Source organism: Tyto alba, unplaced genomic scaffold, assembly GCF_018691265.1.
Source record: "Tyto alba isolate M040663 unplaced genomic scaffold, T.alba_DEE_v4.0 Super-Scaffold_9, whole genome shotgun sequence".
NCBI lineage: Eukaryota > Metazoa > Chordata > Aves > Strigiformes > Tytonidae > Tyto > Tyto alba.
In genome coordinates, this window is record NW_024881330.1 from 5151623 (window position 1) to 5174164 (window position 22542).

At 42.4% G+C, this 22542-nt stretch overlaps 1 protein-coding gene across 24 annotated transcripts in view; it reads left to right on the top strand.

Moving 5' to 3' along the window:
- The window catches only part of PTK2 (protein tyrosine kinase 2), a 222910-nt gene that overhangs the window by 198957 nt on the left and 1411 nt on the right, over positions 1-22542 (top strand). For 17 of the 24 annotated variants that reach the window (XM_042786022.1, XM_042786023.1, XM_042786004.1 and 14 more), the window contains 7 exons: positions 669-800; positions 8886-8948; positions 16037-16076; positions 16823-16929; positions 19673-19681; positions 20986-21141; positions 21601-21681. In XM_042786022.1, the coding sequence (XP_042641956.1) occupies positions 669-800; positions 8886-8948; positions 16037-16076; positions 16823-16929; positions 19673-19681; positions 20986-21141; positions 21601-21681 (588 nt within the window). Of the gene's footprint in view, positions 1-668; positions 801-4747; positions 7909-8885; positions 8949-16036; positions 16077-16822; positions 16930-19672; positions 19682-20985; positions 21142-21600; positions 21682-22542 lie in introns of those variants that run through there. The other 7 variants (XM_042786005.1, XM_042786008.1, XM_042786010.1 and 4 more) reach the window with 2 other exon arrangements.

Sequence of the window (22542 nt, forward strand, 5' to 3'; positions counted from 1 at the left end):
GAATGCTTTGCACGTGTTCATAATATTAAGCTATAGCCAAAGGTTTCACAAAAGCTTGGGAAATTGGTTACCTAAAAACAGTCTCAGTGATGTTTGTTACCAAACTTCCCTAGGCTTTTTTAAAAATACTAATTTATACGCTACTTGCTAATGATTTCCAGACAGCATTGGGATATGATATATGGAGTATTGTAAGCTTAAGACATGCATCAAAATTTGTTCAAAAATCCATTAAAAATGTTTTAGTGACAGGCTTTGCAAGTGTCAGCTAAAACTGAAAAGCATATTTGTTTTGGATAAAAATGTATTTGCAGCTTTTAACAACTGGCTAGTTACATCATTGCTCAAGACCGAGAAAATGAAATCTAGTTTTGTTGTCCAACTTAAATGAAGTGCAATATATGAAGTTACAATGTTGCTGAAAAACAAAACAGAATTTTTCAAATCTTTTTGGTTTTGGTGATTAGGAGCAAGGCAGATAAAATGTCTGTAGCTGGAAAGAGTTTCTTCTGATGGTCTGCTTCAGTTTATGAGTTGAAGGAACTCTGCTTGAGTGCTGTTGTGCATTGGGGCTTTTAAAAATCTATTTTATAATCTATAAGTTTTTGCAGCTGTTCATACAAATTTTAAGTTGTTGTGAGACTGAGTAAACTTACTCTGTTTTCTAGGATTCAGGCACTTTGGACATAAGAGGAATGGGGCAGGTTCTACCCACACATCTCATGGAGGAGAGATTGATACGACAACAGCAAGAGATGGAAGAAGATCAGCGTTGGCTGGAAAAAGAGGAACGATTCTTGGTAATACTTTGTTTCTTAGTGCTTCTTAATTCATTCTGATTTTCTTTTTTCATAGCAGCTTGCTAAAACTGGTCACTTCTGTGAAATGAGAATATTTACTGAACACAGGAGTCACTACCAAAATGTAGGTTTGGAAACAGTTTATAAATTAACAGTTCTGCTAGTGAGTCCTGTATTTCAAATACCTTGAACAGCTGTGGTTTTTAGTGACTTATTTCATCCAGTTGAGTATTTATGTGTGGGAAGTTGTGGATATAATTCTGTGCCAATCCGGAGATTTTCTGATTGTTTTTAAGGAGATAGATCTTTGCATACCCTACCCCTAAAAAAGGGATAACCATAAGCCATCTAAGAACCCTGACTGTAGTAGGAGTTGTAAACAGTCTTGCACTGGAGGAATGATGAGACAGGTTAGTGGGAAGAAATAATTTAAGAGAGCGCTCTGTGAGGTGGGGAAAAAGCCCTGAACATCACAGCAGGAGGAGGAAGAAATGCATTGGTAATGGAATCTTTGTTAGTGTTTCTCTGTAGTTCTATGTTTTCTTGTTGTCAGTGCCACTGGTGTGTATTTTTTAGTTCAACTCGCTTCCCACTTGTCAAAATTCAGGTTCTGTGTTAAAACTCTCCTACTCGAGCCTGATGCAGCAGAAGATGGTGGTTAGCATACTCCTCTGTATAGTCTCACACTGGGGAGCCTATGGGTGCATGAGCTTTACTTGACAAGTGGATAATTTACAGTGGTGTGGTATGGTTTGTGATAAACATCAGTCACATGTTTGGTCTTAAGCATATTTCAAGGAGTCTTTTGGTTTGGAAACTTTTCCTGTTCTATGTAGTTACAAAACGTGTCTGTATAAATGCAGGTGCCATAGCTTTTTATGGGAGGTAAGTCTGAATAAATGTACTCTGTATTTAAAGCAGGTGATGGTAACGGTCTGTAGTTTCTGTAAGGGTTCTCGGCACTGTCTCGACCAGGTCTCCAGGAAAATCTTAATTGTACAGATGAATGATGTTTATTTTAGACACCAAAACTGCTGGTCATGATTGTCTCACAGAACTTGAAACAGTCTTTTAGGAATCCTGAAGCCAGCACATTCAGTTCCTTGAAAATAAGAATTTATGCTTTGTTCTATAGGAAACCAGTGCACAGGAATGGAGAGCAGATCTTGTACATAGACACTGTTACCAAGACCTTATTCCTTGCCAATGAAATTGTCTTAGTCTCTCAGAGGTTTAGTTATGTATGGTATTCAGGACTGTTCAGAACAGCTGGTGGCTCTGAAGACAACCGAGGTAGGATAAAAACTCTGCTAGTTCCTGAGAGCTACTGATAGATGCCCCCATGTCCAGTACATGTTCTAGCCAGATTGTGCCAGAGTTAAGATGTTACTTTTGATTAAATCATGTTGAAGCTTGCTTTTGGCTGGTTTCCTTTTAAGTGCACTTGGGAATTTGCGGTTTGCCATTAGATGACTGTAAAGAAACCACTTTACCCAGATTGCTTTGTCCAATTTATTACAAGCTGAAGAGTGGGAGGGGAAAGGAAAATTTCTTCCCTAATTTAGGCATTAGCTTTTCCAGTCTTGAGTGGCACCAGTTGCTTGTGACTTTCACAAGCCCAGGAGGTCAAATTGATCCCACTGTCAGTTAAAACTTTTAAGATGGTCAAGAACTGTTTGAGGAATTAATATGCTTACTGAGAATGAGACACTGTGATTTTAGGTGGCAATAGATTGCATAGGAACTTTCTGCAGAAAACTTTCTGATCTTTCTGAACTTTCTGGCTTTTTCTGCCAGATAATTATTATACACATTATTTAATTATTATAGAAATAATAATTTGTAGTGTTTGTTATTCTGGTTTGATTCAGCTTCTGGACCATTAGGATGTTTACCGTCCCCCACATTGCTGCTTGAGGATGGACTTGGTGATTTTTCTTTTGATCTGTAATAGTCTTAGCATATGTTTGGAAAAGAATTACGGTGTTTTCATTATGTGTTCATTTTTTTATGTGAGGAGACACCATCTCTATTGGCACCCCCTACTCAAAGGAGAACTAGCACTGCTGAACTTGTGAGTAGCTGTATAGCTCTGCAGCTTTGCCAGAGCAGGATTTGGTTGCTGTAAACTCCTAGAGGGTTAAAAAAGCAAAAATCAGAGAAAGTTTGAGTGGAAGTAAGCATGAATTGGAATGGCCAAAATGAAGAATTGTAATCCATAAGAGACTTCAGTTCTTTTTCTTTCCACACTAACGTTTTAACTGTACAGACTTTGTGGCTTATACTTCATTGCCTGTTACAGATTTATACAGTGTCAAAAGCTAAACAAGCTAATGATAGCCACAGGGCATATTGAACCCATGGCAGGATGTATGTCAGAAGAATATTGTGTCTATGGATGGGTGTTTCTTGGAAAAGGAATGCGGTTTTCTAGGTTTAGCCCGGAAGAAATCAAGTTGGTAGAAAAGTCATTATGGGCAGTCACACTCGGAGGCATTGCAGATCTCTTGAAAGATATCCACAATTTGTACATGAGAGTCCAAACATGGGTCCAGTGTAGAAATAATCCATATATTACACACATACGCTCCTTGGCCCATGTCCTCTAGTGAGTGACTAATGGCATTTCTTTGGGGAGAAAGGCCTTCCCTAATTTTACTCCAGATGATTTAGGGAGGAGAAGCAACTTTCTCAAAATTGATGTCATGTTTCTCACTTGCTTTGAGACACCTTTCTACACTAATCTTTAATTTTTGATAAAATGGTTTGCTCAAGTCTGGCTCTGCCTTGCTTTCTATAGGCAGGTTTCAGAGGAATATTTTTGCTTTTGAGCACAGAGAACAATAGAGAGAGTAGAGCCAGGTTTTAATTTTTAACTTATGAAACCATACAGTGTAGTGTTCTCAGTTTAAACTGGATACTTTCAAAAGCAGCTCTATTTACACAATCTTCAGACTCCTAGAGTATATCTCACTTCTACTATTGAGAATTGGGCTCACAGGAGAAGAACTGCAAATCATTTAATGTAGGACACTGCAATAAGAAGAAAAATCCTCAGCAGGGTTTCTGTTTCCCCAGAGTAATACCAACTTGCTCAAGACTTTAAATTTATTGCTGCTTCTACAGGGGAAAAAAATATAACTCAAAGCATGTTAGTACAAGTATTAACAGCACTGATGCTGTGTGTGCTAGAAGAGACACCCTAGATGAAGAATTAAATTTCAGTGGCATTGAAATGGAAATTTGCAAGTCTTTGGAGAGGTTACCTGTGTAAGCAGTTTGCCTGAAACTGGTCCTTTGAGAACATGTGACCAATCAATACTTGAAAGGAGATAGAAATTTTGTTTGCAAGCTGCAGCCTTAACAGAAACCCAAATTCTGAAATTCTGCTGTAAAAAGAGAAGACAAACATATCTCTCTTCATGGGAAGCTTCTGGATGAAAATAAATCTGTTGTATAAAAACTGAAGAGTAAAGGAGATTAATCAAGATGTTACTCGTACATAGTGCATAGCATGGAGAAGCTAAATGAACAACCTCTGTCTCCAAAAGCTGTGCTCCACAATTGCAATTGGCTTCTCTGCTGCTGGCACTTGCAGCTCACTGTAACTAAAAGATTTGGCCTGTTACCCTGCAGTCTGGCAAGCATGCTGCGATACTTGCACTTATGGCCAACATGCTGGCTTTCCTTTACGGTATTTGTGCACACAGAAAATCAGCCCATAAGGATCAAATTACTCCAGTAGGGCCACACTATGTGTATGTTCAATCTTCCAGCCCTGACTTCTCGTGTGTAGAATTAATTTAAACACAAATCAGTTAATTCATTGACTTAAAATAATTTTTAAAGGCCCCCTGAGGATGCTCTATTTGTGGGTTTTGGCAGAAGTTTGGAATTGCCAAAAACGATCCTGATATTTAATTTTTTTTTTTTTTAATTGCTTCTAGGAGAGAGAGTACCTTCTGTATTTTAATACGGAGTTTGACCCAAGAGGAGAATCACCTGTAACCACAGATAGGAAACCAGTGGTGGTGATGATGCCATGAGAGAGCCTGCTGAACTGGTAGCTAGTTAGTTTGCTTCACAGAAGTTGTGGGAAAGCAACTGTGTCATTCTGTCTTTTCAAGGTGACCTTTTAAGTTCAGTAGTGTAGTGAAGTTAGTGACTTTTATGGTGTAACTTTTGGCACTGTCACTAACTATCTCTGAACGTTTTGCAGAATGCTTTTCTTCTTTTGGGCCTGTTTAATCATCTGCTTCCTCATTTATATTTAGTTTCTGGTTTGAACCTTTCTTTTGTGGCTGTATTGATGGTATGTGGTGTTGTTTTTAATCATATAAAATAAAGATATATATGTGCAAGCCTTTTCATAACTCCTTAGCAGACAGAGCAGTGTTCTGCTAAGAAATTTATAGTCCTTTCCCGTGATAGGTTAAGAAGAAATAACTCGCATAGCTTTCTTATCATGTTTGGGTTTGTTTTTTTCTGAAATTCCCACATAGTTGTGGTTTTGTCCTATTTTGACACTGAGAATTGCAATTCAAATATAATTGATGTGACCTGTTGCTAAAATAAGACTTTAAATTTTAGCCTGAGAAAATCCCACCAAGACATTGCCATTTGGCATGTCCTGCGAATGCCGAGACTTACATGTTCTTTTATTAGTGAGTGACCATACTGGAAATAAAGTAGATTATGTTCCAGTTTGTCAACATATGCATCCTGTCTGAGAAGTCCTCATGACATTTCCAAAGATTTTAGATAGTAGACTATTAGAAAAAAAAAAAAACATTTACTTTTCAAGGGTGTTGATTTTCTGCAAGACAAATATTTGATAAAATATAGTTCCTCCCTGAAATATATATCTGTAATTAATATAATAAGTGGAAAAGACTTAGCTTAAACTTGCATTTTAGTTTAGTACAGTTGGTGCGTTCAAAAAAAAAAGTTCAGAGCACTATAGTTTGTGTGCTTGAGAGGTCCCATCATACTATGGGTATGAAACACATCAGAAGATGACTTGTCATCACAGTCAGTCACTGTTTAGCTTCGAGGCTTGAAAAATATACTCACATGTGGCAGCTTTTCCAGGTAAAGCTGAAATCTCCAGTTTCCCGAAGGCTTCGTTTTCTGAAACATTCTTGCTCTGCACAGGAGTGTTAAGCAGGGCCTTTGCAGATGTACAGTCTTACTAGCTATGTTCAGCTTGGGGGCTTCACAACCAAGTGGATGTCTTGAGGGTTTCCCCCCTCCAACTCATCTCCCTGTTGTATGTACACTCTCAAGAGAGTCGTGCTCCGACGAGTGAATTAAAGCTTTTACCGCTGTAGAAACACAAGAATTGATGCTAAATAATATCTTAAAACACAGTAGGAGTTTGATCTTAAATATCACCTTTACTGTAAAATAGTTTGGTTTTTTAAATTTCCACAGCTACACAAATGATGAATAAATCACAATATCATTTACTAAAATGGGAGTTGTTAGAATTTATTGGAACGCAGTCAAGTCACTAGAAATATAATTGGGCTTCTTAGTCATTGGACACAAAAGCGTGTTGAGTATTTCTCTGTTGTTCCTTGTGTTCCCAACCATCCAAGTTTTGATGGGGCAGAAGGAGGAAAATGTTTGGAGTTGAAAGGGCTTGCGTTCATGTACTACTAAAGATTTTCATTCCTTATTTCTAAGAAGTAATTATGCAGATTGCTGAGATGCAGCTGGGTTGTGTAGCTGTACAGACTGCTCCTGGACCCTCTGGTTTCACCCTCTGGTTTGGTGGTACCCGTTGGCACTTGATATCTTCGTTTTCAGATCAGGTTCTTGGAGATGCCTGGGTAACACCACTGTCTTCCATGGCTTTGCTTGCATGGAAATAGCCAACAGGACTTGATATTTTTATTGGCAATGCGTGAAGCAAATGTTTGTCAAGTTAATAATGTAATTTAGACTGAAGCTAGGTGGTTTTATACTGTTCATGTACATGATGTCCTGAAGGCCACTCATGCTGCACGTTTGCTGCTGGTGGTGACTTGGGTAATTGAATTGTTGCTGTGACATGAGGTTGTAGAATTGGGCACTTGGAGAGTTTAGATGCTGAAAGGGAGAACCTTGTGAGTAAGACAAGGAGGGGAGGAGATATTATTATGTCTGTTAATTTAACTTTCTTCTTATACTACTAGAAAAAAAACTGTTGGTTAGGTTACTGTATATTTTTGTGCTTCTGAATCTTTTAAAGTGCTCAATATTTCATTATCTTTAGAGTCTGGTTTACGGTGCATTTCTGGAATAATAAATTGTTAAAAAGTGCAAAGAGCATTAAAGATCCCTGTGATAAAAGTCTTTGACTACATCCAAAGACTTTGGGCACTTCCCTGGCTAGAAACAAACATGAAACAAAGGCAAATTGTGAGGATCAGCGTAATAGAAATGTATTTAGTCATATGCCTAGATAAACAAGGATAGTTACTTGCTTTAGTTTAAAAAATATGAGAATGATGACCTTAAGTATCTAATGTATCTAAGATACCCATATCAAGTGAGACTCTAATTGGAAAAAATCCTTCATCATAATAAAGGAAATAAACTGGAGACTCATCAATGGTAGGTTTCATCATAAGATTTGTCACAAATTCCTAGAGAAGCATGGGGAAATTGCTTGCTTGTGTCTGCTTCTGTTCTTCGTGTTTAAGATGGGGTTAAATATTTCCCTGCCTAGTATGATTTGTCTATTTTTAATCTGCAAGTTCTTTCAGGCAGCGACTGTCTCAGGCTGTGCCTCAGTCTGCAGCAGACTGAATGAAAATCCAAAGTATAAGCCCTTCTGACACACTACCAGCACAACTGGAATATTTTTAATGATAAAAGATCAATAATAGTGTATCTTTGCAAGTTCCATCTATCCTGCTGGCTTTTTAAGGTCAGTTAGCAGGATTTGTGAGTTTGAATTATTCTTTAGTGCTTTTAGAAAGAAAGAAAAAAAGGATCTGGAACAGCTTTAAACAAGAAATGGATATATTTGTCCCCCGAAACTGACCCTGAAAGAACGTGTGGTTAGTTGCAGTCAGTATTCACAGCCTACATTTCTCGAAATAAAAAATTTTCATTATCATGCTGTGTTGTGTCCGTTTTATGTATATATACATACAGACATGTGAAGGAAGTTGTATTTACACTGATGTAGATATGCATTTTATCCATTTTCATTAACTCCTCATCTCGTAGGAGAGTGAATTGAACAGTCAGATAAATTCTCTTTGTTTTTATGTGCCAGACTTAGTGCACTAGAAATGCACTCTCATTTTGCTGAACTTGTATCTTTGGATCAGTGTTAACCTTTGCTTCACATCCACTCTTTGTCTTTCCATGTAATTAATGTCCTCAAAGAATAATGTACCCGGATTTGCTGGGGAGATGAGAAAAATGACTGGTTTCTGTGTGAAAAAAATTGGTGTGGTCTTATTTTTACTTTTTAAAGCAACGGAGCCCCTGGTTCTTAGATGTCGCTTATAACATATAAAATAGAAATTCATTTGTTGCTTGTATCAGGAGAATAGTGCATCTGGATGTCTTTATTAGCTTTCTGTATCCAAATGCAGTGTTTAAAGAGCTCCAGTAATTGGCCCCATTTGCAGGCCTGGCGAGGGAGCCAAGTACATATAAGCCGTCGTCGGGCAGGAAGCAAGAATTACTGAGCAGCATTTCGCATCCCGTGGCTGAGATTTTGCTGTTGGGAAGCAAACAATTTTAAAAAACAAACCCAGCTTTTGCTGCCTTTGAGAAAACTAAAATGCAGGTTTTCCAATGTTGTATTAGGGAAATGGTACTATCAATATTTATAATAAGCATTTTTACACATGTGCTGAGAATGGGTGGTTGAGAAGCAGTCAAGAAGGCTGCCAGGAGTTTCAGTAGCTCCAGTTGCAGAAGCGCGTAGTCGCAGCAGCAGGGGTATATAGAATGAAATGACATCTGTATTTGTCAGTGGAAATTTTTAACAATATTTTCCCGTCTTTAGAAGTATTTTAAGCCTGGGTCGCGTGAATTGGTAAGCAGATCGCCGAATGAAATTTTTAATTTTTGTTTTAGAAACCTGATGTGCGGCTCTCCAGAAGCAGCATTGACCGAGAGGATGGAGGTCTCCAGGGCCCAGTAAGTATGTGTGAGATCTTTTCATCTCCCAACTCTTTCTCCCGTTTCCTGGTAAAACACGCTGTACGCTGTCTTGATTATGGGAGATGATTTAAAGTTTTTGCTAAATGTTTCCACTATGATTATGTGGTTCTACAACTTTCCAGGAGGCTCTGCTTCCGTGGGAACAGCAGCCGTGGCAAACTTGTTCATGCAGCAGTTTGGGGGATTTGGGGTTTGTTTTTATTTTTTTCCCTTGAAGCTGCTGTTGAAACAAATACTAAAATGTTTCCACAAATATGTTGCAATAAGTTTTAAATGTTCATGTGCTGTATAATTGGGCCTTTTATTTAAAAATGTGGATAGTTTTCTGAAAGTTCTGTCAACAGGAAGCAGGATTAAAATAACTGCTGCAGTTGTTTAAATATCTGAAGGGTTTTCTTACAAGGAATGTAAATGTTACTGCTGTATTACCCAGAAATCTGTTTGGGGTAAATGATCCACTATGAAACAAATGGAATAAACCCCACAGCCATTCATTTATTGCCAGACAACAGCTGCAGCTGTGGTATTCTTTCTTAGAGGCTTAACTCCTGTCTGTTTAAGTAAAAATGTCTCTCCAATTGTTTAATTGCCATTGCAATCTCTGAGTCATACTGATCCAAGGGGGTGTTAGGCTAGGGACTGTTAATGATAGAAACCTGATGCTTCATCTGCTGTTTGTCCCCGGGGATCATCTTTAAAGTGTTTAAAGTTAATATTTTAAATTCTCTTTCCTCATTTATTTGGGATGTGATTGTAAACTCCTAGTTTGGCTTCAGTATTCTCTACCTAAGAATTTAGGGACTCTTCCTGCATTTGCAGCCAAAGTACAATTGTGAATTGGTGTATTAATGACTCACTGCAGCATGGTCTCTAGAGACATTCATGTCTGGAAGCTGCTAAATTTTTTTCCATTAAATTGGAGAAGACTATTAGTTATTCTTACATCTTTGCTACTGTTGCATCTTTATATAGAAGCAAGTAAAGCATTGCTGCATTTTGTGCTACTCCTGAAGATGCTTTGAGATAACTGGGAGATTTTGAAGTCATGTCAGAGGTTTGATTCAGATGGCTATCGGTGGCAGTGGGTTTAAAGTACAGCTTCTTGCAGCCAGCTAGTTTCTCTGACTACTGCTTGATTTCAGCATGACTGCCTGGGATTGGAATTAAAAATACAACACCCAGATCCCAGATTGCTTGTAGGGGAAGTCCTGTCTTCCCAGACGAGGTACCACAATTTCACACCACATTTCAAAGAGCATGAAGAAAACACTTAGTGATCATTGACTAAATGAGTTTTAAAAGAGACTCTAATTCGTGATAACTACATTTCTAATTCCAGGATTTGATTTTGCATTTTTATAGTTCTTAATATATTCAGAACATAACTGACTGACTTCATTTGCAGTAGGAAATGTCTAATGCTTCTGTGAGTCAATCTCAATTTCTCACTGAGAAGATGAGAAATAGGAAGTGGTCATTTCTAGGAGAACTAGGATTAAATAATTGCCCAGCGTTGCACAGGGATTTCTGTGACAACAGTGAGGAGAGAATCCAGTTCCCTGAGGTCACTTACGTCTTCTCCACAAAGTGACCTTTTGTTTGATTAGTTGTGGCACGTGGAAGGGTGTAGAGCAGAAAGCACAGCAGCTCTGATTCCTGCTCAGAACAGCAGCATCTGCACAGTTTAGTGGCACTGGGAGGGAGGAGAAGTAATACGAGACCCTGTTCTTGGATAGGATGGTACAAATGAACAGTTATCACCTGCATTTCGTAGTTCCTGACTGGTGAGCCTGTGGCTGTATAACTTTGTGCACATTCTTTTGACATATATGTCTAATATGAAATTTTCTGGAAGTAAAAATGCAAGGATTGTTTTAGTGGAATTTTAGTTTCCCTCCTCACTTCCCCCCTTTCTCTCCCCCAGGGTTATCAGATTTTAAATATTTAGGTTTAACAACACAACTCAGAGTTAATGACGTGACTGATGGTGCTGGCAGAAACCAGATGGTTTTTCTAGGTATGGAGGGCAGCCATAGGATAGCGTGTGGGGTGATCAGCCAGTGGGTTTCAGAGGTATGTGGTGACAGCAGAAGAGTTTCAGGGCTTTGGAACTTTGATTTCTACTCTTAGTTCCTGAAAGTGAAGTTTGATTTGGTTTTGGCTTTGTTTTTTTTTCCAAGTCTGTAGTTACAGACTTGGAGTAGGCAGGGTGGACATACTCGTTTATTTCTAGCCATCACATTTCTGCTCTAAAGCATTAAGTTGATAGAATACCATCTATGAAACTTATAAGAACTTCACATTTCTCCCTATGCAACGCATTTTTATGCGCCCTTACTTTCTGCAAGTTGTGCTTCTTCCACAGTTTTCCATAGTGAACTGATAAAAATTAGATTGAAGTAGAGAGTTAGTGTCACAATTTTCAGTTCATGCAGTTAAAATCTGGCAAAGTTTTGAGCGGCTGAAAGCAGGCCTCATGAAGTGCTAGGCAACCTTAGCTGTAGGGGCCATTGTCAGATCTGCCTGTAATTTTACAACTGCAACATGAATTTCTAAGAATGCTAGGCTGAAGCTTTGAATAAATGCTGAACTATAGTCATGAGTATCCCTCCAGTTTGTTGATGGAAAGATGAGTCAGTTGTTAAGGTAGGAGCTTCTCAGTTCAGTTTGGATGATCTCCTGCAGACTTTCTGCGCGGTGTTGGGAAAGTTGCTTGGTATCCTCACAGTCATCTAGCTCTGAAATGAGGTGGTGGTGGAGTTAGAAACTAAGGAATAGTAAGTATACTGCTGTTGTCCCTGTTACCTGGCTGTGCTTCTGAAAACAGAGGATGTGAGATGTTCAAAAACAGTTACTTTAAAAGGTCAGAAAAAGAAGTTAATGAATTAACATTATTAGATGGTGATTTATGATAGCGTTATCCAGAGCTGAAGGCGAATTGAAGCAAATACTGTAGTTTTGTACCATTAAAAGTGAAATAAGCAGTCCGAATGTCATCTTCAAAGTGTTGAAAAAGCTAATTCCTTAGGTCTGACATGAAGTATTTTGACTTTGCAGAAAATGGTCTTTATTTTATAAGTAAGTGCCTTTTTGAGATGCTTTGGTACTAGACCAATTCTAATTCCTTCAGTGGTTTACTTTGCAATGGAAATTCCTTTATACAGATATGCTTGCATCAAATGTGACTGTTGGGATTGTAATGTTTTTTCATGACACGACAGCTGCAAGTTTTGTGTAAAGTATTAATTTGGTTTTGACCAAACAGATTTTCATCTTTCATAGAATCGTAGAATATCTGAAGTTGGAAGGGACCCATAAGGATTGTTGAGTCCAACTCCCTGCTCCTTGCAGGACTACCTAAAACCAAATAATATGACTAAGAGCACAGTCCAGACTCTCCCTGAACTCTGACAGGCTCGGTGCCGTGACCACGTCCCTGGGGAGCCTGTTCCAGAGACCAACCACCTCCTCAGTGAAGAACCTTTTCCTAGTGTCCCATAAGTACTTCCCCTGATGCAGGTTCATTCCATTTCCTTGTGTCCTATCGCTGGTCACCAGAGAGAGGAGATCAGCACCTCCCCTTCCACTGCCCCCCTTGCGGAAGTTGTAGACTGCGATGTCACCCCTCAGCCTTCTCTTCTCCAAGCTGAACAAGCCAAGTGACCTCAGCCGCTCCTCCTAGTCTTGCCCTCAAGGCCTTTCACCATTTTGGTCGCCCTCTGGACACACACTAATAGTTTGATATTATATTGCCTCTTATATCGAGGCACCCAAAACTGCACAAGTACTCGAGATGTGGCTGCACCAGCGTGATGTAGAGTGGGACAATCACCTCCCTTGACTGGCTAGCTGTGCTATGCTCGATGCACTCCAGGACACGGTCAGCCCTTTTGGCTGCCAGGGCACACTCTTGACTCATACTCAACTTGCCATCAATCCAAACCCTCAGATTTCTTCCCGTGGGGTTGCTCTCCAGCCTCTTGTCCCCTATTTGTATGTGTGACCAGGATTACCCCATCACAGGTAGAGAATCTGGCACTTGGTCTTGTTTCATACAGTTGGGGATTGCCCAGCGCTCTAGTCTATCCAGATCTCTCTGTAAGGCTTCTATGCCCCTGAGGGAGTCCACAGCTCCTCCTAGTTTAGTATTATCAGCAAACTTACTTACTGTACATTTGATTGCTGTGTCCAGATCATTTATAAAAACATTGAAGAGCACTGGCCCTAAAACTGAGCCCAGGGGAACCCCACTGGTGACTGGCCACCAGCCTGACGTAACCCCGTTTTACTAAAACTCTTTGAGCCCAACCCATCAGCCAATTGCTCACCCATTCTATTATGGACTTGTCTAATTGTGTGCTGGACACTTTGTCCAAGATACTGTGAGAGACAGTATCAAAAGCTTTTCTAAAATAGAAAACCACCACAGCTCCTGGCTTTCCTTGGTCAACTAGATGGGTGATCTTGTCATAAAAGGAAATTAAGCTGCCTAAGCAGGACTTTCCCCTTGTGAACCCATGCTGGCTGTGGCCAATGACTGTGTTGTCTCTGAAGTGCTTTTCAATAAACACCTGCACCAAGAAGTTATCACCTTCAGCGTGCTTCAGAAATTTCCTGGACCTGTTAGTGTCCCCTGTATGACAACTCCCAGTTAACATCTGGGAAGTTAAAATCACCCATAAGGACCAGGGCAGCTGATCTAGCGATATCCCTTAATTCCTTGTAGAATAATTTACTGGTGTCACCGTCCCGGCTGGCTGGGAGGTCTCACATCTGCCTGAGTAGATTCCCACAACAACATCCACTTTTTTTGCTTTCCCCTTTCCCCTTACCCAGTCTCTCATCTGTGTCATCACCAGCTGTAAGCACCGTACAGTCCAACCCCTCCCTTACGTACAGCGGCACCTTCCCCCTGGCCTGCCCTGCCTGGCCCTGCTGAAGAGCCTGCAACCATCCATCACCGCACACCACTCACAGGACTCATCCCACCAGGTTTCGCTCGTGCCAACGTCGTAGCTCTGGGACTGGGCCAAAGCTTCCAGCTCCTTGTGTTTATTCCTCATGCTACGCAAATTTGTTTAAAGGCATTTCAAATGTGCTCCAGTGTACTCAGCACATTGTGGAGCAGAGTGAAGGACCTCACTAGCACACTGTCCCTCAAACGTTGGCGTGCCACCCCCAGGCTTATCTCTAGTGAGCCTGGTTTTATCCCTTTCCCCCTTCAGATCTAATTTAAAGCTCTTTTGGTGAGCCCTGCTACCTCCTGCACAAAGATCCTTTTCCCCCTTTGAGACAGGTGTACCCCATCCATTGCCAGCAGGCCTGGTGGTGTGTAGACTGACCCACAATTAAAAAAAAACAAAATTCTGCTGGTGACACCAGTCACGGTGCCAGGTATTGATCTGCTGGGTCTTCCTGTTTCTCCCCTCATTGTTCCCTGCAACTGGAAGGACAGAGAACACTGCTTGTGCTCCCGGGCCCTTAACCAGTCATCCCGAGGCCCTGAAGTCTCTCCTGACTGCCCTTGGACTTCTTATTGCAACTTCATCACTGCCTACATGAGAAAACAGTAACGGATAATAATCAAAGGGCTGCACCAAAGCAGGGTGTTTTCTTGTCACATCTTTAACCCAGTCCCCACGGAAGCAGCAGACTTCCTAAGAAGTGGGTCCTGTCAACATATTGGGACTTCTGTTCCCCTCAGAAGAGAGTCTGCTATGACAATGACCTGTCTCTTGATGGAAGCCATTTTGACACAGGGAGTAGGCCAACTTAACCTTGGCAACACCTCCAACCTAGAGGAACCATTGTCCTGGTAGTTGTTAGGTTCCACTTGCAGAGCCTCGTACCTATCATGAGGGCACCTGGGAAGGTGGGGCAGTCATGGAGCAGGCACACCTGCTGTGCCAGGCAGGAACTTGTCGCCATTGTCTTCTATCCCTTAAGTGACTGCATTCTGCCAGGTGGGGAGAGGATGGGGAACCCTCTGTGTATGTGTCCTGCGGGCCTGGCAGGCCTGTCCCAGGGGAGGCAGGGTGCGGCTCCAGCAGTCTGTCTCCCCCTCGCACTCCCTGACACCCCTCAGCCCCCTCACGCCCTCCCGGAGCTCTGCCCCGACGCGGAGGAGCTCCTCTCCCTGGGCACCTCCCGCGGGTGTGCTCCCTGCTGCCGGCCGGGGCGGCCGTGAGGGCAGGACCCACCCTGCAGCCTGGCACCGGGCTGGCAGCGTGTTCCCGCCGGAGCTCGGTCTGCGAAGGTGGGTCCGTCACGGTGGGTGCGGAGCTAGAGAGGACCGGGCCTCGTGCCCGCGGGCCGCCATCGCGCCCAGCCCTGTGCGCCCGGCCTGCCCGCTGGTGCCCCCTAGCGGCTGCCTTGGTCCGCGACGGGGCCTGCCCGCCATTGCTCCCGGCCCCGCCGCCTCCCTCAGCCGCCGCGGCGGGACCGGCCGGGCCCCCCCCCCGCTCCCCCCGGTTCGGGAAACCCCCCTGTGCGCCGCGGCCCGTCGCACTGCAGCTGCTCGCCTCGGCGACTAAGGTTGGCGCGAAGGTTGTATAAATATAATTACCAAGGAAAGGCACTTCTCTCCATTGTTAAATACTTCTAGACGAGTAAGCAAATTGAGCTTGGCTAAATGCTTTGCAACAAAACCAACAAGTAAACCAGCTTAGAAATCTGTTAGCCTTATGGAAACCAGCAGTGCAGAAATACCTCAGTCTTCCAATTGTTGCACGGCCATCTCTTCATCACCGTGACTTCTGCAGTTTGATCTTAGAATACAGACTAAAACCAAGTGTGACTATGCCACCACATTTGATTAATAATGAAGGATAAACTGCATTGTAGAGGCCAGGGCTGTTGTGAGCAACACAAAATAAATGAAAATTCATTCTTACTCTGTAAATAATATACCTGTACTTAGGAGCTTAGCTAATGATTTTGAATAGGGATGTATTTTAACTGTTGGGAAATGTTCTTAGAACTGACTACTCTCAGTGTTTGAGATTGTGCTGATGAAAGTTTTGAGCACTGTAATAACTAGTTTAAATGTATATTTTATTTTATAGGCTGGTAACCAGCACATATATCAGCCTGTGGGTAAACCAGGTAAGAAGTAAATTCATCTACTGTCATCTTGAATCCTTCATTACAGGTCTGCTGGCAGCAGTAGTGAACAAAAATTTATGCCAGTATTTTCATACAAGGGATGGATTCAATTCCAGATAACTACACATAGAAGTTTCGGGGCACTGTGTGTTTAAATTCCCCGTGCAGTCTCCAGAGTAGTCAGCAAAGCCAAGAAAGTGTTTCATCAACATGCAGGAAGTGTCTAGAGGAAGCTGAGTCACTGTAGGACTGTATCGTGTGTGGAGTTCAGACTTGTAGACCAAAAGTAGACACCTAAATTTAGGTTTCTCAATCTCAAAGTGAATCATACTGAGGATTTCTGGCATGAAGAAGTTGGATTTTCCCAGACATAAGCAGCATGTGTGGCGCTCAGCTGTGGTACTAAGGGACAAGTGCCTCTCAGGTCTGGGGTAGATACACTGAGATGAGTAGCAGTTGCCCCACAAAGGAGTTTTTGAAGTATTTTACTAAAACAGACACGTTCTCATAATTGCAGAAAAACTTGATGAATTTCACAACCTTTTCTGTCTGCATTTCTTTAGTAGAAATACAGATTAAAGTGTAGTTCCTACAAAGAATGGATTGACTGTAAGGCACAGAAAGATGTATATCTCCTCTGCTAGCACAGTAAAGCACGTGTAGCCTTTGTAGTGTTGACAGACCAAAATTATGCAGGTACATCTGATATGTTGGTCCTCTGAAATGCAAATTGTTTTGTTAACCAGATCACACAGCTCCGCCAAAGAAGCCTCCTCGCCCTGGAGCCCCCAGCCATCTGGGCAGCCTTGCAAGCCTGAACAGCCCTGTGGACAGCTACAACGAAGGCGTGAAGGTACATTGCTCAGTGTCAAATGAAATATGCTTCAGAAAATTAAACACTCTGAGATAGTTTGCTGTTCCCAAAGCGGGGACCATGGAAAACGAAAAGCAACAAAACTTCCCAAGTAAATGTTGTCTTGGGGCAGACACGCACTCGCAGCACTCCAGGGAAGTGGGGAGTTAACTGCTAGGCTCATACCCTCCCATCACTGTGATTCAGTATATTCTTCACCTAGAAACTTATTCCTAGTTTGAGGAGCATGTGAGATCTCCTGTATGGACTCAGCCTCCCTGCTCAGCAGCTTTGTTAAGCAGGAAGGAGCACGCCCAGGGTTCACAGTTCTCAGGTAGTACCAAAGTCTCCTGCCCTTGGCCACAGAGAATTGAGACGTGTCTGAACTGCGGTGCTCCAAAAAGCTCTTGCTGCAGCACCAAGGCTCCTAAAACCCTACTAGCTCTGGAGAACAAGGGAAGAGGGGAAGTGGGCTGTCTGACCTGTGATTGAGATACTTTCTCATGTATTATTTCATCTCCAGAAAACAGTCAATAAAGCCAAAAATGAAACTTCACAGTTTTCTAGCAGAGAGATGCTGCAGGGTGCCGTAAAACACAGCAACTTGTCCCATGCTGCAGTTGGTGTCACTGGAACTGCTCTTTAGTATGTTGGTCACTTCTGAAATCGTCCCTCTAGATGTTGTTGCCTGCCTTTGGAACTGTTACCTTTCTAATCTCCAGGAAAGAGAAACCTGAGTGACCTCAGGGCCTCCTGAGGGGAGCAAGTGGAGCTATTTCTGATGCTAGCAGTTTCCAGCAGCTAGATATACTAGTGGTTGGGAATTCTGTCAGTCATACTGTAACAGAAATGTAGCTGATCTATACACATTGCTGGTTTATTATTTCACAACCTTTGCAGCTAGAGGAATAGGCTTCCACAAAGACTGTTGGTCTGACAGCAGTATTAACGACCAGAGTGTTAAAGCAGGATCACTCCTGCGGCTGCTCCCGTGCTGTCAGTTGCTGCCATCAGTAGCACCCAGGGAGGTGATGTCTTTGTGCTCCAGCTGCTTCCAGAGAGGAGAAAGACGGGGTCTGCATTAGAGCACAGGTTTCTGCAAATACACTGGGCAATGCCTGCTGCAGTACAACAGCTACTGCTAGGACAGCTGCTCGCAGAAGAACCTCTCTGGCTAATCTAAGACCTGCCAAACCTGTAGTAAAGAACAGGAATCCATGTTGTGGTAGACACAGCTATTGCGATAAGCGACACTTATTTTAGGTGATTTAAGAAAATACGGGAAGAAAACCCCAAAAAAACAGTTCATCCAACCACAGAATTCAAAACTTGACATCAGAGTCGTATGTTTAGCACAAATCGATCTCAGCCACTGCCTGCCTGTCTCACTCTTGGTCTCTTGTTCTGAGATTATCAGAATATTTAAGAATCGGCATAAATAGACAGCAGTGGCAAATTGGAGTAGGATTATTTATTATAAATTGATGCCAGTGCTTGTCAAGCTGCCAAGCCTCCAAAAATGTCAAAAAGCAGCAACAGATGTGTTACTAAACTTGGCTTCCCTAAAATTTCCTTTCTAAATGCTGATACTGGAACATGAAAAATGTTTTCTGAACTACATCCTTTTGACAACAAACAAACCTGAGCAGTCATCAGTAATAACACGAGAACAAGATTCATGTACTAAATAGATTCTTCAGTAAAAAAGAAGGGCTGATTTTGTTTTTTTCTGTCAAGAGTTTCTTGAAATTGGATTGGTTTATGCCCCTTCAAGAAAACAGCCCATTATTTTTTGATAGCTTTGCTAGTGTCTGCAGTCCTAAACTGAAGATGCTTCTAGGGATCATTTCAGACTCCCTTTTCTGTACATCCATTTCAGATTTGCAGTTCAGCCTCTCTTTTCTGCAGAGTTAATTAAGAGTACAAATTAAGAGGCTTTGAACTGCATGCCGTCGGGAGCCTCTAGGGCACGCACCAGGAAATACATGGTTTTTACTTGCCAGGACAAAGTCAGCCAGTCCACACAAATTTGTGACTTCATAGTCTGTGGAGCGGTAGTGTTGATGTTGGGTATAAGTGATAATCAGGTATTCAGTAACGCAGATGTCCGTGCTGTTGAAACATTAGGGCTTGACTGCAGGAATTACATGGGTTGGGTGGAATCCCTCGAGAATGGGTTCTTGGTAGTTCTTGACATCGTGAACAGGAGCTGCACGATTAGATGACCATGTATTTTCTACCGTGACTTTTCTAAAGAATAAAAGTTTCAGAAAGATGAATACAACATTTTCTTAAATCTATTGATTGTGTAAAGGGACCGGGGTGCCCAGGACTTGTTGTTTCCCACCGCTGCAGAGGCCCTCTACTCCATTTACCACTTTGCTGCTCGCCAGACTGGCTTGCTCCTGTCAAGCTTTGCATGATCTCTTCCCCATGTGTTTAGTAAAAAATAAGCATGGGTGCATGGCAAATACTTCCACTTCCTCCGCGGGTGCACAGCAGGTCATCAGCACACGGTGCTTCCGTAACAAATGGACCAAGAGCTAACATGAATGACTGCCGATACTATTGAGGATGCATTTTTGTTGCAGGCTTTTTAACTGGTCTCTTATTGCTACACATGTTTTGGGTTTGGTTTGTTTTTTTTTTTTTTTTCCTGCTGAGTTTTATTAATATTGTTTTTCTTTTTTCCCTTCTTTTGGTAAATTTCTTTAACCTTCCCCCACATTCTGCTCAACCATAGCCATGGAGGGTAAGCAGTGCGTGAGCGTGTGTGTACGTGCCCTATTCCAAAATGTCTTTGCATGTGACTTTGCCAGATGACTATTTAACTTCTTGATTGCTGAAGCCAATTAGAATCACAGCCTTTCACTGGTGATTGAGGCAATTACAGTGTTCTTCCTGAGGTATTTTCTGATGAATATACTAGATTGAATCTCTAACAGTTGTCAGCACCCACTTAGTGAATGAAATGCAACAAAATGGAATCACCATGCACTAAATCCTGCACTCCTTCCTCAGAGAGTTTCATCTTAAGTATTTTATAGTTTCATCAAGGTAGTATCTCAGGTGCTTCAGTGAAACATCTCTGTAGCCAGGACCAGTTGTAAGAACCAGTAGTAACCCAGTGTGGTGGGCTGAAATGCCGTGAGCCATCTCACATCAACGAGGTGGACGGCTGCTGTGTGATCAGTAGGAAATAAGCAATTTTTTAACCTTCTGCTCCCCCTGAGTGGTTGCTCAGACATCCCATAGCAGTGAAGCGCTGCAGGGAGCTGCGGTACTTGTAGTTTTACAGTTCACGAGCAGAGACACCGAGGACCTTCCCAAGGAAGTTTTTGAAGTTTGTTTCTTTTCTGAACCAGGATTATTTTGGTCTGTCGTGGATTTAACTCTAGACAGAACTGACTCAATGAAAGTTTTGCTTGAGTAAAGACTACAGGATTTTTAACCTATTGTTTTGTTGTTTGGGGTTTTTTTTCTGATCTATTGGAAACAAACTACATGAAAACATTTGGTGCTTCCCACCTGTACTGGTGACACCGTATTTGTTCATCTGGTGTGAATTTTCCCTAACAAAACAGTAATATGTACTGCAGTATTCTCTCTTTACTATATCAGCATGTTAACTATGTACTCTGATATTGTTTTGGACCACAAAACAACTTTCTGGAACGAGGGGCCCAATACGTGTTCCCTTAGCAGTGGAACTTGTCCATCGGTAGTGAAGCACTTAGACGTGTCAAGTACCCTGTACTCCTCATTCCTCAAATTATTTTCGTCTCTGTTGTGGGAGTTGCACTGGAAGCTCTTCAGGGAAATCCTGGTAAAAATTCCCCGGTGCCAGTTCACAGATCAGGTTTGGTCAGAAGAACTAAAGGAAACCTCCTTCAGACAAGGGAGCGGGCATGCTCAGCCAGGACGGGGGATGGGGGGGGGGGGGCGGGGGGGCTGTTGCAAATCTGAGACCGAAACCCGGCGCTCGGCAGAGGTTGGGAAGTTGCTGAGCCCCATCTGCTGGGGACAGGAGGTTAAACAACCCCTCTCTGCTTCCAGATCCAGCCGCAGGAAATCAGCCCTCCTCCTACAGCCAACCTGGACCGCTCCAACGACAAAGTCTACGAGAATGTAACGGGGCTGGTGAAAGCGGTCATAGAAATGTCCAGTAAAATACAGCCAGCTCCGCCGGAGGAGTATGTGCCCATGGTAAAGGTACGGAGGCAGTTCCTAAAATCCCTGGTTTAATTCTCTGAATGAGCTCTTCAAGTGGCGCAGGAGAAACTTTCTGGAGAGTTGAAAATAGAAAAGCTTTTTGTGTTTGCAGGTAACTTGCGGTCGGAGGGCTGGAGCTTTGGATTCTGTTAACAGTATTGCAGGCAGGGGTGCTTTTTTCCCCCAGCTTGCCTGTGCTTATCCAGGGGCAGTGAGGTGTGCACTATCTTCTCTGCATTTCACTTTTTTAAGAAAAACTTTAGTTTTATTAACCCTTTGGCATTTTGTTTTCATGGTGAAACACAGAATTGCAGGTGGGGTTTTAAAATCTCTCAGCTGTGTTCTAACTCCCTTCTTACCAGATGAGGCATTAAGTGTACGTGTCGCTTCCTGCACTCCTACAATTCTCCCATCCATTCATTCCAAGCGTTTATTTCCTTAATTTTTTTTTTTTCTTAGGAGGTGGGTTTGGCACTAAGAACCTTACTGGCAACAGTAGATGAGACCCTCCCCGTGCTTCCTGCAAGCACCCACAGAGAGGTACGTAGAGCTCCACTCACCTCATGCTCAGGCATTACGTTTCAAGTCGGCCTCGGCCACGACTGCTGCCTGGGCATGCGTTGGCTCTCTCTCCTTGGCATATCCAGATATTTTGGTTCACTAAGCAGTCTGGACTCTCGGGTTATAATTCTACATGAAATAAATTTTATTCAAATTGCTGCATGGACATAGGCTTGTATGGACTTCAGTGAAGACAGTGAAACTGGGTGTGATGGAAGAGCGCACAGCACGCACCCGTGGGAGGTTGACATAAAACCGGTTAGCGGTGCTCACACAAAACCAGCATTCTAATGCCGGGAGATCATCTGGGAGTTAATTCTTAGTGCAAGTACAATCCACTAAACTACAGCTTGCACACAGGGTCATTAAACGGGTAGTCGAGAATAGCTTGGTGCAGCTGGAAGGTTTTGATTAGAAGATATCCTGTAGTGACGTAGTTCTGGACGAGAAGTGATTGAGATCTTCCATGTAAGTTCGTGAGTCAGGAGTAAAACCGCTTTCCTCCGAAACTGGAAGGAGTGCGATAATGAGAAAGCTGGAGAATGAGTCTTCAGGTGCCAGCTTAGAGAATCATCCTGCCTGAGCCATGTGGCTTAGTAACATGTATCTGGCTTCTTGACCTGTCTTATTTTTTAGAGCTACTGTTACGCTTTAAAGCTACTTCAACAGTAATAAAGAGAGTGATGACGACAGGGGCCTGGAAACCTGTAACAAGGTGTTAAGGGTTAAAATCAACTATTAGTGATTTGGCTCTTGGTGCCATTTGCCAGCGGGTGGCTGCGGCTGCTCTCGATCTCCACACCGAGTAGAGCAGCAGGAGCCAAAATTCCATCTGCTCCA